The following is a 14109-nucleotide window of genomic DNA, read 5'->3' on the forward strand; positions in this document are numbered from 1 at the left end:
ATCAATACAACACAATTCAATTTCATATTGAATATTTCAATTTTTACTCAATATTAGCCTAAATTCCAATTTAGTCTCTAAACCGATACTAATTTTTATTCTTTACATTTAATTCTATATTTTCATACAAATTTCACTTTAAAATAAATTTAACTTTCTATTTTCACTTAAACCCCTAAATTTTGAATTTTTCACAATTTAGTCTCTATTACTCAAAATTTACAATTTGTTCTACAATTTAATCATTTTCTATTTCTTGCTTAAAAATATATCAATTTAATCCCTAATACTAAAACTATTCAACATTAACAACATTTAAAATGTTAACAATTGATAAAATTTCAACATGGGTCGGGTAGCCCTAGGTACTGGAATTTCAAAAATATAAAAATTATAAGAAAAGAGACTAAATTAACTAACCAATTGAACTTTAAGCCTTAAAAACCCTAAGGCCGTGCGTTCTCCTTCTTTTCTTCTTTCTTTTCTTTCTTCTTTTTACTATACTAATTATTATTATTATTATTATTATTATTATTATTATTATATATATACATTTAACTTAATAATTAAGATTTCTTAATATTATAACATATTTTTATAATATATGCCGTCCACTATATATATAGGTATAATTACTACATTGGCCCTTTAATTAATTTTTAATTTATAATTCAACTTTTAACTCATGAGATTTAATTCTTATACCTAATTACTTTTAATTCAAGTAAATTCACTTAACCAAAACCTAATTAACTACACAACTAACTTTATAAATATTTATTAAAAATATTTACGAGTCCAATTTATGGAAATGGAGTCCCAAGAATATAATTTCTGACACCCTTGACTATCAGGTCGTTACACCTTCTCTCCCCATGCTTCACTCGCTTATTCAAACATACATCTGTTCTTGAGTTACTTGTTTATACTTGAAGGCTGAATTGAAATTCGAAAAAGCTTAGATAAAAGTACTAGGACAAAAAAAAAAGATTTCAATAAAAAAAATAAACCCATATAGATTTGCTCAAGGATAGGTTATCTATTCAAATTCGAAGGCAGGCTCAAAGTTTGAGAGAGTTTAAATAAAAATATTAAAATAAACAACAGACTTAGGGTGGATTTGGATAGGCGGTGTGGGGTGGTGCAGTTAGTTTATTTTTTGTCTCACGCTATATTATCTAATCTCACTGCTGCCATTGTTTTTACACTAACCACAGGTTAGAGGCGAATCTAGGGGGCCGGCAGGGGCCCCGGCCCCCCTTAAATGTAAAATTGCTATTTAGGCCCTAAATTTTTTTAAAAATTTTAAATTAGTAAAAGTAAAATTACACTTTGGCCCCCCTAAAATTTTTTTCTAGCTTCACCTTGCCACAGGTAAACGCACCGTCATCCAAATCTACCCTTTAATTAAGAAAAAAAATTAAACTTATTTAAAATATTTGTTGGGTTTGGACTCTAATATTAAAAGCTTGAATTTAGCTCAACTTAAAAGTTTAAATAATCAAGATATCATTTATGTCCTTTTTACGATTCATAAAAACTAATATTTTCGGGAATTTTTGGTTCCCAATAATGTATCTCCAAGATTCAAACTTGTATTATCCCATTAAAGCATCGACGAAGCTAGAAAATTTTTTCTGGGACGGAATTAAATTGTATATTTTTTTATGATAGTAAAAATATAATTTCACCATTTTAATAATTTATATATTTATAATTTTTAAAGAATTAAATAAAAAATTTATCATTTGGGAGGCCAAAGTGTAATTTTACATCAATTATAAAAGAGGTTAAATGAAAAATTTTCTATTTTAAGAGGGTCGAGGCCCCTACTAGTCCCCTAACTCTGCCTCTACATGATAGTATAATGTGCCTTTACTACAATACCCAACGTATATATATCAGCTATAATACATTTTTTCCGTTTATATGATATGAAAAGTTAAATATATTACAATATAATGTAAATTATTTGTGTTGAAAAGTTTAAAATATGAAAAATATATGTGACGAAAGGAAGCATCATTAAATCAAACAATACATAATTAAATGTAAAAGAGTCCAATATAAACATGATTTAGCACGCCAGATCATAAGATACTTGTGTCAGCTTGAGTTATAAATTAATGGGCTAAGTCCATGCATGTGGCATTTAGCTGTATACTTGTTCGGTGGGTCTTAATTTGGCCAAACATGTAATTTTGAATACGATAATGAAACCGACACCAAATTAATACAATACATTCAACAGATGATGTAATATAAATGTTTTGCGTATGTTTTGATGTCCCTTTCTCAAAGCAACCACAAAACTTCAAATTTCATTCCCTTACCAAAGTCTTGTGCTGCCCTTTGGCTCACACCAATCACCTAACCACATCTCCCACTTTGCGTCCATAAAATGAAGGACTTAAATTATGATATTCATTTTAAGTATAATACCAGAAAGTAAAACAAGCAACACCCACGGACACGGTGGAAGCTGCGACAGCGCATCTAGAAAAAGATCTAAAAGAACATAAAGGGTCCTGAACCCAATGATAGGACAAGTTTGGGCTAAACAAAAAAAAGGGCTTTTGCTCAGCTTCCCAGAAAATAAAAACATACATGCAATGAAATAGACTTTTGTCTAGGGTGTTTTTTAAGACATAGTATATTTGCCGTAATAAAGAAACCCAGATTCCCTTGAATTTGAATATCATCTGTCAGCACCACCCACCGTCATCCTTTTGTTTTTTCTTATTGTTTTCTGAAATCTACATCTCTTTTTCTTTCTTTCTTCTGATCTGCTCTCTTTGATTTCAATCAAGTTCAGCCATGGCTCCTTTAGTTTGTCTAGTGCTTTTCTTAGCCATGACTGGCCATTCAAGTAAGTTCCTTGCTCTCTCTCTCTTTTTCTTTTCTTTGGGTTGAATGCAAAGAATAAGAAAAGCCCATTTTTTTTTCAATAGGAAATCTTTCGATCTTCATTGTAATTTTTTTTTATAAAAAAGGGGGTTTTTTTTATATTTTGGTTTGCAGGTGCGACTTATTGTTTATGTAATGATGGAGTGGGTGATCAAGCTCTTCAAACGACCCTGGATTATGCATGTGGAAATGGAGCTGATTGTTCTGCAATTCAACAAAATGGTGCTTGCTATAATCCCAACACTGTTAAAGATCACTGCAATTATGCTGTCAATAGTTATTTTCAAAACAAAGGTCAAGTTACAGGAAGCTGTGATTTTGCTGGCACTGCTTCAGTTAGTGCCAACCCTCCTGCAAGTAAAACTCCCTTTCTTTTACCAAAATTTTCTTTCTTTTTTTCCCAAGTTAATTGTTTTTAAAAATAATTTCTCTGTTGTTTTTGTAGATATTCCCTCCACTTGCACCTATCCATCAAGGTATGGTTATTAGATCTCAACATTTTCAACTTCTTGACCATGCAGCATGCACTGAGATCTCAAAATACATGGTTCATTCTTTTTTAAGCACCCATTATGTTCAATATATTAAAAGTTTTTTGTTGCTAAATGTTATGCAGTAGCACAGGCACAACCCCGGCCACCACTCCAACAACTGCCGGGACTCCAACGAGTTTAGGCGGTGGCACAGGTACCGCCTTTAGCCCAACAGGAACAACAACAGGCATCAACGAGCCAAATCATGCTGTTGCTCTCTTCACAAGCATTAACAACATTTTGTTCACGTTTTTCATCACCCTTTGGATTGTAATGCAGGGCTGTCTTTGATGTAAAGGAGAGTTGTATATTAGATTTTGGCATATAAATAAAATATAATTGACATTGTTGGGTTTAGAGATATATGAGCTAGAGTCAAACCCTTCTCTAGGTCCCTTTCTTTTTGTGTGAAAAAATGCTTTGGACTTTGATTCCCTTTTGATTAGATAAACTTGGGTGTCTACTTTTTAGTTTCTTCTGTCCGTATATATGTAGATAGAGAGTGGTGCTGTTTTGGTCGAATTGGTGGATACCGATATATACCATGTCTTAAGCACGGGGTTGAATTACATAAATTCGAATTCCAAGTGAATATTGAACGCGTTTGATAAAAAGCAAAAAAAAAAAAAAAAAAATTTCGTTGGTTCATAGACTGTAAATGAACCGAGTTTAAACCAGTGGATTTTTTCATGTTCGTCAAGAAATTTAAAATTTTATTTGTTTTAGTTTGTTTATTTAAAATTATGTGTGTTTATATTTGTTTATTTACGGTACACGAATAATATTCATGATTAATAAATAAATAAATAATAAATATATATTATTTTTAGGTATAAAATAGTCAAATATAAATATTAGTAATTATATTATAAATTAAAAAAGCATACAAGTCATAATATTTTTATTCATATATATTAATAGAACAATAAACAAGCTTTATGTTACATCAAAAAATTTAAATTAACTTATCAAATTCTCTGTCTTTTGACACGCTTTTTCTCTGTCTTTTGACACGATTTTTCTTCTAGACTATCTCCTATTTTATTTTCTTTAATTTTCTATTTTGGGTAACTTGCTTGTCTTTTTCCGTATGAAGAAAATGGAGGATTCAATTGTAGGTCTTTCACTGGATGATGAAGAGGAAGAAATCATTCAACTGGAGGTGGAAGAGACTAGTCAAGAGATCTCGTATGTGAATTGTTTAGTAGGAGTATTTCTTACTTCCAGTGTTGTGCATTTTCAAGCAATGCGATCGACTTTGGCAAGTGTCTGACATCCAATAGGGGGTGTTTCAATCTCAGGTCTGGGAAGGGAGAGATATTTATTTCGTTTTTATTATAAAGTGGATGTGGAGAGAGTTATGAAGAATGGGCCATGGAATTTTAATTCTCATTTACTAATTCTAAATCGATTGAAGATGGGAGAGAATCCTTTCACTCTTCAATTACATTGGGTGGATTTTTGGCTACTAATACATGACATCCCTCTTGGTTTTATGGCAGATACTGTTGCTCATCAGTTGGGAAATTTTATTAGGGAATTTATTGAGTATGACACTGTTGCAACTCAACTGGGATATAAACGCATCATGAGAATTAGGGTGAGGGTGGATGTTAGAAAGTCTCTTAAGAGAAAGAAGAGGATTGCGTTGAAAAATGGTCAATCAGTTTATGTTCGTTTTGAGTACGAAAAATTGACTCAATTTTGCTTTTTATGTGGCAAATTAGGATATGGTGAAAGTTTTTGCCCGATTAGAACTATTCAGCCACAGTCAGAATATGTCTTTAATTGGGATATTTCTCTGTGTGCTCAACCAAGGAAGAATCTGTCATGGAAGAGAAATGGTTAGTGGAAGACGATGGGAGAAACCTTCTATTTTTGGCAACACGATGTCAACGGGGGAAAAAAGGAATGTGGGGATTCTGAAATCAAATTCAGTGAATAATGGGAGAATTGGGGTTCTATCCCAAAAGATTCTGTTTCTGTAAAAGATAAATGAAAGTCTACTTTTGCTCTAGGCCCATTAACTTAGGGAAATTGATCAACATCATGATGGATTTGAAGAGGAAATGGTAGCCCATGAGGAAGCGAGTAGTCCAATAACGCATAGTCCAATAACGCATAGTGATGGACTTAAACGACCCTGCGTATAATTTAATGTTTTACGAGTTTTTAGAAATGATGATTCGAATGAAACTTTTGATACTTCATTACAGGTACAAAATACTAAAAGATCGGTAGGCCTTGCTAAGCAGGCCAACCAGGAGCAATGAAACTCTTGAGTTGGAATGTGTGGGGTTTAGGGAGGCCTCGAATTGCTAATCGCCTCCGGCATATGCTGAGAGACATAAATCTCACGGTGGTGTTTTTAATTGAAATGAAGCTTAAGAGTTGTAATATGGAAAAGGTCAGGCGTAAGTGTGGTTTTCCTAATGGAATAGATGTTGATTCGGATGGAAGAAGTGGGGGTTTATCTTTAGGTTGGAACAGTGATTGTAAGATTACTTTTCGATCTTTTTCACGAAGGTACATCAATGTTATGATTGATGAGGACTTGGAGGGGAAAACTTAGAGATGTACGGGGTTCTACAAAGTGCCAGAGGAGACTATGTGTGAAGCATCTTAGAACTTGTTACGAACATTGAATGACTCCCCACATATTTCTTGGGTTGTTATAGGGGATTTCAATGAAATTGCTTTTTCAACTGAAAAGAAAGGCAGGCTTCCAAGGAGGGAAAGGTAAATGTGTAGATTTTGGGACGTTATGGAAGATTGTTCTCTCACCGATCTTGGTTATAGTGGGCAATGGTTCACTTGGGAAAAAGGTCGTACAAGAATTAATAATATTTGGGAACGCCTAGATAGAGGTAGTGCGAATTCGACTTGGTGGGATTTATTTCTGAATTTTAAGTTATCTTATTTGTCACATGCGTTTTTAAATTATTGTCCTTTGTTGCCTAATTCAAATTTTGGAAATCAACGTCAAAAGCAGTGGCATTTTAGTTTTGAAGCAATGTGGCTTTTAGAGGAATCGTGTGAAATAGAGGTTAGTAGGATTTGGGCTGATAGTTTGGGTGATGTTCCAAGTAAAATAAAGGCGGTGGGAGTGGGCCTTGAGAAATGGTTCTAAAAAATTAAAAAGCAGAAGTCTTTAACGAGGAAATATTTGGAACAATAGTTGTTTAAATTGAATGAAGCTATTCCCACGGATGAAATATTGGGAGAAATTGTGGAGATTAAACTAGCGCTTAACATAGAGGTTGATAGTGAGGAGCTTTATTGGGAGAAGAGAGCCAGAGCGAATTGGCTGAAAAATGAGGATAGAAACACAAATTTTTTTCATCATTCGGCAACGAATTGTCGACGAAGAAATAGGGTGGAGGAGTTGGTGGGTGGTGCGGGTAATATTCATAAGAGCAATGCTGATTTATTAGCGTTGGCCACAGATTATTTTAATAACTTATTTACATCGAAAGGTGTTGGAAATCCAAATTCTATTTTGGAAGGTGTCGAGCCATGTATATCTCAATTGATAAACGATAATTTTGAGAGGGAATTTACTTATGAAGAGGTGTGTTTGGCTTTAAAAACTATGAGCCCTTTAAAAGCTTCTAGGGAGGATGGTTTAGGGGCGATTTTTTATCAACGGTTTTGGCATATTGTGGGTAAAGAGGTGGCAGATTTTTGCATTGAGACGTTGCATGAGCTTTATAACATGGCTGAAATAAACAGTATAAGAATTATATTGATCCCCAAGGTTAGTTCTCCTCATTTCATGACTCATTTTAGGCCTATTATTCTTTGTAATATTTTATATATAAAATTATTTCAAAGATGCTTGCGAATAGGCTTCAAAAGGTCTTTCATATCTGCATTGATGAAGCACAAAGTGCTTTTATTCCAGGAAGACTTATTACTGATAACATCATAGCATCATACGAAATTTTGCACTCAATAAAGAGAAAACGGGTAGGGAGAGATGGATCATTTGCCTTAAAACTTGACATGAGTAAGACATATGACGGGGTTGAATGGTTTTTTTGTGCAAGTTATGCTTCAAAGGATAGGTTTCTTGGATCAGTGGGTTGAGAAAGTCATGCGTTGTGCGACCTCGGTCTCTTATTCTATGGTTATGAATGGGGAGGTGGGTAATTCGTTTCTCCTGTCAAGGGGTGTTCATCAAGGGGACCGTATTAGTCCCTATTTATTTCTTATTTGTGGAGAAGGTTTGTCTGCTCTTCTTTGAATGGCAGCTACAATGGGTGTTCTTAATGGTTTTCGTATAAATAGGCACGCTCCTCGGGTTACCCACTTGTTTTTCGCCTACGATAGCTTTATTTTTGGAAATGCAACAATTGATGGGGTTAAAGTGCTTAAAGAAAATTTAGAGGTTTATGCCCAGAGTTCGGGTCAAGAAATTAATTTCGACAAGTCTAGGGTCTTCTTCAGCCCAAATGTCAATCAGAATAAAAGAGTTGAGGTGTGTCAAATTTTGAAGGTTAACTGGAGCATTAATTCGGAATAATATCTCAATTTTCCAGCAATGGTGGGGTGTAATAAGAAGCGGGCTTTTAAGGAGCTTAAAGATAGGTTAATCAAGAAGGTATCTAGTTGGAGCTTGAGATAACTTTCTATGGGTAGGAGGGAGGTTCTTATTAGAGCTGTGCTTCTGGCTATTCCTTTGTATGCTATGAATTGTTTCTTACTATCGTCGTCTGTTTGCAAATAACTGGAAGTTGTCATAGCCCGTTTGTGGTGGAAAAAGGAAGCTAGAAGAAAATGTCTTCATTGGTGTTCGTGGAAAGAGTTGTTTGTGCCAAAAGAGGAGGGGGGATGGGGTTTCAAGACTTGTCCAAGTTCAATATTGCACTACTAGCGAAGCAAGGCTGACGTCTAATGGAAAACCCAGGTTCGCTAGCAGCGCGTTTACTTAGAGCAAAATATTTTAATGGATCAAATTTCATAGAGGCTTCTCTAGGAGCTAATCCATTGCTTGTATGAAAAAGTATCTGGTGTGCAAAAGGACTTTTAGTCTTTGGTTTGAAATGGAGGATTGGATCTGGAACATCTGTGCAATATGGCAAGATTATTGGTTGCCAGGGAAAGATCAACGACTTATTTCTACAGGCAAGGTGGCTGGAATGGAATGTGTGTTTGATTTGATTTTGCAGAATCCTAATCGATGGAATAAAGACCTCATTTATTCAACCTTTACAGTGGAAGAAGCTGATCAAATTGTGAGTCTTCTTCTTCCTATTACTAATCAATCTGATAAAGTAGTTTGGTCTAACGAAAACTCAGGCATATATTCTGTGAAAAGCGGATATAAGATGCTATTGGATCCCTCAAATGTGAATTTAAATGAGCAAAAGCTATTCAAGCAAATATGGAGCTTAATGTGTCCTTCAAAAATTCACATCTTAATATGAAAATTTGCAAAAAAATTATGTACCTACTTATCAAAACTTACATTTTAGGAGATTGATCACTGATAACAAATGTTCGCATTGCCGACAGCTTTATGAATCCTCTACCCATGTTGTTCGTAATTGTTTGTTTGCTGCACAAGTTTGGTTCAAATTAAATTTTTAGTGGCCGAGTTCATTGGAAAATTCAAATTTTAATGAGTGGTTGAACTGGCTTTTGGAGAATTCAGCCAGTAACAGAAAAGATGAGATTGCTATTACAATTTGGGCATTTTGGTTTTCTCGAAACAAATATGTCCATGAGAAAAAGATGCAAAGTACAGAAGAAGTTGTTACCTTTATTAGGGGTTTTGGTATGGAATATTGGGGTAGCACATTGACTTTGAAACATCCTAAACCCCAATCCATGGTAAAATGGATTCCCCCTCCGCAAGGGTGGGTGAAAATTAATGTCGATGCGAGACTTTCTGTTGCAAAAGAAAAACATGCAGTTTCAGGTTTCATCATAAGAAATAAGGAAGGCTTTATAATGGGTTCGGGGTTTAAAGGGCATAACCTGGTTCGATCGGTGGTGATTGCTGAAGCAATTGCAGTACTGTATGGGCTCCAATTTGCACGGGATTTGGGATTCACAAACGTCATTCTTGAGAGTGATTCAAAGTTGGTTATTCAAAACATACAACAAACAAGCGAAGATTACTCGGAATCCAGACCATTCAATTGGGATGCCAAGAATTTGGCGAGGAATTTTTCTTATTGTCGATTTTAATTCGTTACGCGAGAAGGAAATGGGGTAGCGCATGCAATGGCTGTTGAAGGTTTGAGAACTGATGAGGATTCGTTCTGGGTTGAAGACGCACCATTGAAAGTCTTGGAAGTGGCTGATTCTGATCGACAATTCAGTCGACCACCATAATTCCTTTTCTGTGAAGTCGATTGGGTTGAGAAACTTTGTAATCTAGTTGTTTGTCTCAACTTGCTTCCTCTTCTGGTTGACTATTTGCTAGAATTTGGAAGAGTTAGCCGTTTATTCTTTGGGGATTTCAGATTTGCAAAGAACTTGGAAGATTGTAGAAATGAGAAGACAATTTCTTATTTTGGGGCCGGTTGCTTTTTTGGTTTTCTATTTTTTGTTTTCCTGTTATTTAGTTTTTCCTTTCGTTTTTTCCTTTGGGGTTGTTGTAAACTTCTCTGATTTAGTCTTTTAGGCCCAAGTATTAAATGAACTTTATTTCAAAAAAAAAAAAAACAAGCTTTATACAAATATAAATAAATTTATTCATAAACATAAATAAATTAAATAAACTTTTTCTGTGTTCAACTCGTCTAATAAATGAAACTGAAAACGAGAAAATCAAATTATTTATAAACTATTCATCCCAAACACTTTTGATTTACAGTCTTATGGTTTAGTTTCGCAAGCAATGCCTGACGAACTACATTATCACTTACAAATGCATTGAGAAAAGTGAGATGAAAATAAGCGTTAGAAAAATAATTTATTATTTTATATTATATAAAATTTGAAATACTCATATATTTTATAAATTATTAATAGAAAAGGATTTTAATTTTTTTAAGGTTTAATTCACATGTCACCTTTGAGGTATATCTACCTTTTCAATTTTGATATTTAAATTTTTTTTTAGCTTAAATATGTATTTAAAATATCATTCCGTTATAGTTTTGGAAAATTTCATTAGTTGCCATTCAATAATTAGTAAGTTTTATTTGTCACCAATTATGGAAAGTTACAAAATGATCGTCCAACTATTTAATTTTATTTTTTGGCCACCAACCGTTAAATGACTAATGGAAAGATGACATGGTGGCTTTTTAAATTTGATATAATAGTAACTTTAACCCTAAAATTTATTCATTGTGCAATTTAGTCTTGATTCTAAAAAAAATAATCCTCAACATTTACACATTATGTAATTTGGTCCTTTTTGTAGTTTTGTTTTTCTTTGTGACCTTTTCACCTAAAAAGCTAAAAAAATTATCAGCTAAATTTGATAAAAAAATACCGAAAATAGAAACACCAAAAAGTTCATGATAATAATTTTCATATATTCTCATTCTTTTAAAATTAACCCTTAATGTCACAAAGAAAAGCAAAATTATAAAAAAGACTAAATTACACAATGTGTAAATGTTGAGTGTTAAAGTTACTAAACTGTTGGAAAATATTGTTATAAAAAAATGGAAGTAAAAGAGAGAAGGTTTACTTAAAGTGACAGTAGAGGCAACGTTGTTGTGGTTGACAGTGGCAGTAGGGTGGTCTGTGGTGTTTTGCCGGTAGGTAGGCTCATTAAAAACGATGAGGTCATAGTTCGTCATCGTAGTCATTGGATTCCCTCTTCTAAAAAGAGGACTCAAATGTTGATGATGCCACCATTGAAATCTTCATGTTACAAATAAACAAAAATAAAAAATTTTGGACTAAATATAAAGAGGTCCCTAGCTTTAGTAAAAAAATTAAAAGATGTCATGTCAATAATTTGTTAGTGGATTAACGAAATTTTTAATGATAGTAATCAATTTGAACAATTATTTTAATTAGAGTGACCAAAATAAACTTTATTTTATATTATATAAAATTTGAAATACGCATATATTTTATATTGTGATAATGACTTATTTGACCCTTGAACTTTACAAAAAAAATCATTTTAGCATTTCATTTAATTTTTCGTCTTTTTTTACTTTTGAACTTGTATTGTTTGTCAAATTACCACAAAATAATGAAAAATTAATATTTATTAATTTTGTTGACGTTAGCAAATAAGGGCCAAAAGCTATTTTCATAAAATTGAGAAAAAGACCTCTCTAGTCTCTTTTAAATTTGAAATTAAGTAAGTTGATTGTGTAAAAAAATCTGAGCAATTTAATCGCTATTAATTTCAAAAATTAGCTAAGGATAATCATCTTCCCTTAAAAAATGTTAGCTGGAAAAAAGTGAAAAAAATAAAACCTTATTTCCACATGTTGAGTTCCTCTTCGTCCCTGTAATTTTAATTTAAAATCTTATTTCCAACCTAATAAAAAATACACATAAAATTACATTCCTACCCCCCACCCAAACCCATTTAATTAAACCAACAGTATCGAAAAAAAAAAGAAAACGCCAATTTTTTTTTTAAAAGAAAAAAGAGAGAGGAAAAGAGCGAAACTAAGAACCCTCATTGTGAAATAGTTCAGTCTCTACCATTGGAACCCCAAAGACAAATATCGAGGATGACATAACAATCTACACAGCTAAACCTTTGGTTAGACAGCCTTGCAAATGAAAATTTCCTACCAACTGGTTGGTAGGTATTTTTTACTCTTATCCTCAGTATGATGCAGTTGGGTATTCCTTGAGTCTCCTCTGAGCAGCTATAGCAGTAGCCATGGAAGGAGGTAGGTGTCTTAGGCTTCTTTTGCATCACCAATTAATACTGCGATGGAATCTTAAGGTATAATATATTTTTATTGGAGTTTTGAGTGTTTGAAACACTAATGATGAGGCACGTTTGTAAAATCTTACCTCAACGAAACTCTAATTTTCAATGAAAAAAGAAGCAATCCTAATTATTATCTAATATATATTTGTATTGCTGATGTTTTAAAAAAAACAGTAGTTATGTATTATCATTATAAAATTAATATTAATTAATTAATTAAAAATAAACATTTTAATAAATACATTTTATTAAATAAATTTTTAAATTCACATATTTTTAATAATTTCGTAAAAATAAAATAATTTAAAAAACTTCTATTATATATTTTCTAATTTAATGTTCTTAATAGAAGTTTTTTATTTTCACCTCATCGCTACATTTACGTTTAAATCTAAACACATATCTCATCGTTATTTCTAATCGCTATCGCTATAGTATCCAATCTCACAACTATAGTAACTAATCTCACTACCACCATTATTTTTAACCTTATCGAAAGTATACATACCACCTATTCAAATTAAGCCTTACACTTTCAATTTCGGTTCTATCGTCATCTGTTTTTGATACTCTAGATGACATCTAGGCTCTGTTTAACTGTAATTTTGAAAAGCAAATTTTAACTTAAAAAGCACTTTTGACTTTAAAGTTAAATAAATTCCATTTGTTTAAAAATTGTAACTTAATGAGAAACACTTTTGTTCAAATGGAAAAATTAAAATTTTAATTTTTTGAGCCAAAACCACTTTTGATTGGTAATTTACTTTTCATCTTCCATTTTTCTCTCCCAACAACTTCTTGTTCATTTTCTTTTTCAAAGCTCATTCTCTAGTTCTCCTTCTCTTTTAATTTTTTTTTTCTATTTTTTTCAATGTTTTTGCTTCTCTCTTTTTTCCTACTCTCCTAATCCCATCTTCTCATTTAAACTCACTGTTTAATTTTTTTCGTTTTTCCCCATTTCAGGTTAAGCCATTTTTGGTTGCTCCTAATATGTTAACTTTCTCGTTTCACCTTTAATTTTCTTGGGTTTTCTATTTGGTTGCTGTGTTTGATATATAGATTTTTGTTTACTGGATTTTTTTATTTACAAATTCTTAGCTCATCAGTTTTCTTATCTACAAATCTCAGGTTAGCTTCTTTTTGTGTTATAGTTTGTTGGGTTTATATATATACCATTTTTAACTGCAATTTGTTCTCTCATGGAGAATACTGGGAATTTTAGATTGGTTTTTGGGATTTCATTTCTCTTTTGTTTACTTAATCTTTCAGTGGGATTCAACCCTGTAAATAACTAATAAACGACTCACTTGTTGAACCAAGTAGAAGAAATCAAAACCCTTTGGAACACCAAGAATTGCCAGACATTGTAAAACTAAAAAATTGATCAAGGCTAAACACTTGAACTTCATTTCCTTTTCCTCTTTTCCCTTTGTCTCAACTAATTAAAGTTTGAAGAGTTTTGAGAATGATATCACGTTGATAAGCTGTTTTTGTAAGTACAAATGGAAGGCTTATGGAGGAGGAATCGGAAGCCAGATATGCTAAAGTTCAAAATGCTTATGTATTTGATGTTTTCCAAATAACTGCAGTCTGGTAGCTCAATTACATGTTCATATTAATTCCATTTTTTTATAATTGTTTCCTTGTTTGGTATGTTTTTAATTAGTACTATTTTAATTTAAGTCTCTTATGTTTTATCCTATTAGAAAATATGGCTGAATGGTTGGAACAATTAAAATATTAATGCATTTATTCCATGACAGACAAAATATAAGTCTTAAGTGTTTATATTACCTG

General features: G+C 32.5%; 1 protein-coding gene and 1 long non-coding RNA gene across 2 annotated transcripts; one reads left to right on the forward strand and one right to left on the reverse strand.

Annotated features, from left to right (window-relative positions):
- Positions 1-2397: 2397 nt before the first annotated feature.
- LOC107902966 (PLASMODESMATA CALLOSE-BINDING PROTEIN 3) lies at positions 2398-3802 on the forward strand. The gene is made up of 4 exons (XM_016829059.2): positions 2398-2869; positions 3022-3264; positions 3353-3383; positions 3524-3802. The coding sequence occupies exons 1-4, from the start codon at positions 2818-2820 to the stop codon at positions 3729-3731; spliced, it is 534 nt and encodes a 177-aa protein (XP_016684548.1). The 5' UTR covers positions 2398-2817; the 3' UTR covers positions 3732-3802.
- A 4949-nt stretch (positions 3803-8751) lies between these two features.
- LOC107903924 (uncharacterized) lies at positions 8752-10055 on the reverse strand. Its single transcript, XR_001686016.2, has 3 exons — positions 9423-10055; positions 9203-9333; positions 8752-9000 (listed from the first exon to the last, which is right to left on the reverse strand). It is a non-coding gene; the product is annotated as an uncharacterized lncRNA (long non-coding RNA).
- Between the last annotated feature and the right edge of the window lie 4054 nt (positions 10056-14109).

Source organism: Gossypium hirsutum, chromosome D05 (assembly GCF_007990345.1).
Source record: "Gossypium hirsutum isolate 1008001.06 chromosome D05, Gossypium_hirsutum_v2.1, whole genome shotgun sequence".
Taxonomy (NCBI): domain Eukaryota; kingdom Viridiplantae; phylum Streptophyta; class Magnoliopsida; order Malvales; family Malvaceae; genus Gossypium; species Gossypium hirsutum.